Genomic DNA, 5,218 nt, shown 5'->3' on the forward strand with positions numbered 1-5,218 from the left:
ATAAAATTCAAAGACTTTTCAAGCACAAAATCAACATTTACTAAATTCAAGTACTTTTCAAGGACTGTGCGAACCATGCGCGTAGTTCCAGCTTAAGCTTGGCCATGTCAGCGCTGGTGATTGTCACGTCTGTCGCATCGTACTCCTGACCGGCGTTCCTCACCTGGTTCTCACAACCTGCGCAAGACGGCAAACTCCGATTAAAATTAATCAAACCAACGCCCCGGTCAACTCCGCCCGGTCGCACGCATGCGCACACACACACGCCCGCACGCGCACACCCCCATGCACGCACGCACACGCACCCGCACGTGCGCGCACACACACACACACATACCCACGCACGCACACACACACACGCACGCACGCACGCACGCACACGCCCACACGCACACACGCACGCACCTCTGTTTGTGAAGACTCCCTTCTTCTCGTTCTCGTACTCCTCCCACGCGGCCTTCCTCTCCTCCTCGGTGAGGCCCTCGTCCGGCCGGTTCTCGAGCAGCGAGTCGTGCTCGTGGTACGTGACGATCCAGCGCTTGAAGTTCTGCAGCAGCTCTGCCAGCAGTGGGTCCTGTCACACGCAGACAGAGAGAGAAGAGAGATAAGCATTTCAGTGTCAACAATCACAGAGAGCGTGCGCAGGTCCTGTCACAGAGATAATCATGTCAGTGTCAACGCTGCGACAACCGCAGAGAGCGTGCGCAGGTCTTGTCACAGAGATAATCATGTCAGTGTCAACGCTGCGACAACCGCAGAGAGCGTGCGCAGGTCCTGTCACACGCGCAGACAGTGACGCAGAGATAAGCATGTCAGCGTCAACGCTGCCGCGTGTGACAGGACCTGCGCACGCTCTCTGCGGTTGTCGCAGCGTTGACGCTGACATTCTTATCTCTGCGTCACTGTCTACGGGTGTGACAGGACCTGCGCACGCTCTCTGCGGTTGTCCAGACAGTGACGCAGAGATAATCATGTCAGCGTCAACGCTGTGACAACCGCAGAGAGCGTGCGCAGGTTCTATCACACGCGCAGACAGTGACGCAGAGATAAGAATGTCAGCGTCAACGCTGCGACAACCGCAGAGAGCGTGCGCAGGTCCTGTCACACGCGTAGACAGTGACGCAGAGATAAGAATGTCAGCGTCAACGCTGCGACAACCGCAGAGAGCGTGCGCAGGTCCTGTCACACGCGCAGACAGTGACGCAGAGATAAGCATGTCAGCATCAACGCTGCGACAACCGCAGAGCCTGAGCGGGTCCTGCCACACGCAGACAGAGAGAGGGAGAGACAAGCAACTCAGTGTCGACAACCGCAGAGCGCGGGCACGGACGAACGCACACAAACGCAGATGCAAATCAATTATAAATAATAATAAATCTATGTATATATAAGTATGTATTTAACGCACACACACGCATGGACGCACGCACATATGCACACACGCACGGACGCTCGCACACACACGCACACATGCACGCACACGCGCGCACACACACACATGCACAGACACACACAGGCACAAACACACGCACGCATGCCTGCAAATATGCCCACCACCGCGCATGGGCACACTCGCATGCACACAGGCACGAACGCAGGCATGCGATCGACGATGGATGAATAAACACCTGTACATGTCTTGCATTACTATAACATTTCAAACGAAATCACATTTACATTGAAAGAACCAAACTGCATCGCTGGATGTGCGAACTGAGCATGTAGCTAGACCACACCTTGGGCATCATCGGACGTGGCAATTAAGCAGCTAACACTCACAATAGGCAGATAACCACGGCAAACCTCACCTTGTACACCCATCAAACGTGGCAATCTAAGCAGCTATTACTCACACTAGGCAGATAACCACGGCAAACCTCACCTTGTACACCATCAAACGTGGCAATCTAAGCAGCTAACACTCACACCAGGTAAACCACGGCAAACCTCACCTTGTATGGCAGGTGACGAAGCAGTCGCTAGCTAGCCGTGTGCTGGACGAGCAGCAGGTCGAACGACACTTCTCCTTCTCTGATCTCAAAGAGCTGTACAGATTCCACCCGGACCGCGACGACCCAGAGGCAGCGAAGAAACGACCTACACCGATGGTGCCCAAGGTGAGGTTTGCGGTGGTTTACCTGGTGTGAGTGTTAGCTGCTTAGATTGCCACGTTTGATGGTTATCATAGATCTTCTCCTCCATCGTACCCTGCGAGCGGCAGACGCACGTTAACACACGCGTTACCATGCGCAGCAGATCTAGTCGCACGTTAACACACGCGTTACACAATAATTAACCATTTTTCAATTGTTTAAGACACGGGTTACAGGGGACCATGTGTGGCCAATGCACGTTACAGAGATGCCAACACATATTTGAAGCAATCTGTAGTTTCTGGCCATCAAATTAGTAGTTTAAGAGTCACGCATGCCCCCCGGAAAATTATTTGATTCTGAGATGCAATTTCCTGCATTCTGAGGGTCAAAAATGACAATAAATTGACAAAAAAATATTTTTCCGATCACAGTGAAATTCGTAGTTTGATACAAACTGGTCGTAATGGTGCAAAAGGAATCGAAATTCATATAAAATACGGATAAATCGTAGTGGTTGGCATCTCTGACGTTACCATGCGCAGTACACACGCGTTAACATAAGGGTGACAGGTTACCATGTGTGGCACACAGACGTTAACACACAGATTAACACCCAACACCAGACTCGTCAGCATATTGGCTGCTGTGACATTTATATCACAGAGATGCCATTTACTATTAGATCGTGACCAACTGGAAGCACTGCACAATAACGAACAATTCTTCGATCATTGCAGAACAACGACCGCAAGTTAGAACCCCCATCTGATTTCCTCAGCGCAGATTTCATATACAGAGGAACCCATGCACAATTTTCAGTTTACACACCGAAAACTTTCCAGAGTGTGCGTGCACGTACGCGTGCGATCAGTCACAAACGAACGCCGCGGGGTCGGGGGTCAACAAACGCCGCGGGGTCGGGGGTCAACGAACGCCGCGGGGTCGGGGGTCAACAAACGCCGCGGACGATCGCGCCGTCACACACACCTGAGCGAGGAATCGATAGATGTAGACCGGCTTCGTCTGTCCGAAGCGGTAGCAGCGGAAGATCGCCTGCACGTCGTGCGTCGGGTTCCACGACGCGTCGAAGATTATCACGCGGTTCGCTCCGATGAGGTTCACGCCCAGTGAGCCGGCCTTCGTCGAGATCAGGAACAACCGCGCCCTGAACGAAGAACAACGAACAAAGATGTTCAATCGTGAATCAGCGAGCGATCGCGTGGGGCACCACGATTAACTCCCGCCGTCGGCCATCCTTAAAAAATTATATGTTTGCTGTCCTCCGACCGACTAACGAAAATAGCCGTGACCCAAGTTTTTTTTTGACATTTTGGGTTCCATATTTTTTTTTTAAACATTTTTTATAGTTAAGACTGAAACACAAAGCATGTGTGGCAAACATGAGGACAGACTTAAAACAACTATTATGTCTCACACAAAAAAAAGACCTACCTACTTACCCACTAAAAAAATCATGGGTCAAGGGACAGCAAACATATTATTTTTTAAGGATGGCCCGACGTTCGACGGTGACAAAGGGTGATGCTGAGTGGGAGCGCGAGGTATTAGACTAATGAACTAATTAACTAATGAATGCGGCCGGCAAGCCGGGAGAAGCTTGACAAGTGACTCACCTCCTGTTGTCCTCATCGTTGAACACGGCCTGCCAGCGCGCGCGCAGCTCAGGCGACGTCGAGCCGTCCATGCGGAAGTAGTCAAAGTTCACATCCCACGTTCCGATGAAATCATCCTCGTTCGTGGGCTCCGGCGGCGGCGGCGGCGCAACGCCCTCCTCATCCGTCGCCGCGGCAGCAGCCGCCGCCTGCTTCTCTGTGTGCAGCTTGTCGTTCTTATCGTTGATGCACTTGAGGAAGTGTTCGATCATGTTCAGCGAGAGGAGGCTGTGACTGAACAACAGCCTGCAACGACGCGGACGGAGAGACGATGGGTTCGAGTTTCACGATCAGAGAGCAGACGGGGATTTAATACTCTTGTATCACTGTATCATAACATTATAACATAAAAATTTGCATGAATCGAAAACATGAATGTAAATATCGAACATGTAAATGTTTTTATAATTTTTCCTATTGCTGTTTGTTATTTCTGTTAGTGTTGTCATTATCGCGGCAGATCGAGAGGAACCCCCCGTGCAATAACTACATTTTTCGGCCGTGCACAGCCATCACACCGAGTGAGCTGGGGTGGTAAAGATACACTGAAGAGGTTCCTAACCCCAGGGCACTGGCAGCTGAGCGATTCGAAGCAGGGCAATGCGGTTACGCACCATGGCCTGCGCACACTTACATCTCACACAGGGATGCGAACACTTACACCTTGTCGCCGATGGCCTGCGCACACTTACATCTCACACAGGGATGCGAACACTTACACCTTGTCGCCGATGGCCTCGCACACATACATCTCACACAGGGATGCGAACAACACGACACCTTGTCGCCGGCGATGGCCTGGTCCCACACTACATCTCACACAGATGCGAACACTTACACCTGTCGCCGATTCCCTCGCACTGTGAACGGACTCGTGAGTAGCATCATCTTGCCGCTGAGCTGCGTAATTGTCCTGCGTCCTTCTGTGAGTATGTGGCCGTCCCACCACTCCAGCGACGCGCTCGCGGATCCGGCAGTCCCTCAGGCTCCGCGCGTGCCTCGGGCCCTGCCGCGCCGCGTCCGACTTAATCTGCTCGAGAATAACATGACGATTTCATCATATTATATGTTAAATCTTATGCGTGTACACATCAAATACATGTACTGAAGACAGTCTTTTGCATGGCGTCAAACAACGCCGAAGAAATTCATAACGATGAACGATGACAACGTATAACATGATTACTCCATGTAATGCTCAAATGCTCCTAATACCTTGTCTGGTTATTACACGGATCGTTAATATAATCTAAATAGTTGTAATGATTTATTGATAAACTCGTATTAGTGATAATACTCGTATAAGTGATAATACTAATACTTTTTATAACTACTATTAATTATTACTTAGCGAATCTTACTGATAATGAGACTTTACAAACGAGTGCACAGACAGAGAGATAACTTAGCTTGTACTATTATTATTATTAATTATCTTAAGCCATAATG

General features: G+C 50.4%; 1 protein-coding gene across 1 annotated transcript in view; it reads right to left on the bottom strand.

Moving 5' to 3' along the window:
* Positions 1 to 5,218, bottom strand: part of LOC106812495 (transcriptional regulator ATRX-like) — a 37,631-nt gene that overhangs the window by 6,519 nt on the left and 25,894 nt on the right. Inside the window, exons 24-29 of the mRNA XM_014816384.1 lie at positions 3,731 to 3,936; positions 3,084 to 3,261; positions 2,139 to 2,208; positions 1,737 to 1,753; positions 402 to 574; positions 81 to 194 (exon numbers count right to left, since the gene is read on the bottom strand). Of these exons, the coding sequence (XP_014671870.1) occupies positions 81 to 194; positions 402 to 574; positions 1,737 to 1,753; positions 2,139 to 2,208; positions 3,084 to 3,261; positions 3,731 to 3,936 (758 nt within the window). The remainder of the gene's footprint in view (positions 1 to 80; positions 195 to 401; positions 575 to 1,736; positions 1,754 to 2,138; positions 2,209 to 3,083; positions 3,262 to 3,730; positions 3,937 to 5,218) is intronic.

Source organism: Priapulus caudatus, unplaced genomic scaffold (genome assembly GCF_000485595.1).
Source record: "Priapulus caudatus unplaced genomic scaffold, Priapulus_caudatus-5.0.1 Scaffold654, whole genome shotgun sequence".
In the NCBI taxonomy this organism is placed as follows: Eukaryota; Metazoa; Priapulida; class Priapulimorpha; order Priapulimorphida; family Priapulidae; genus Priapulus; species Priapulus caudatus.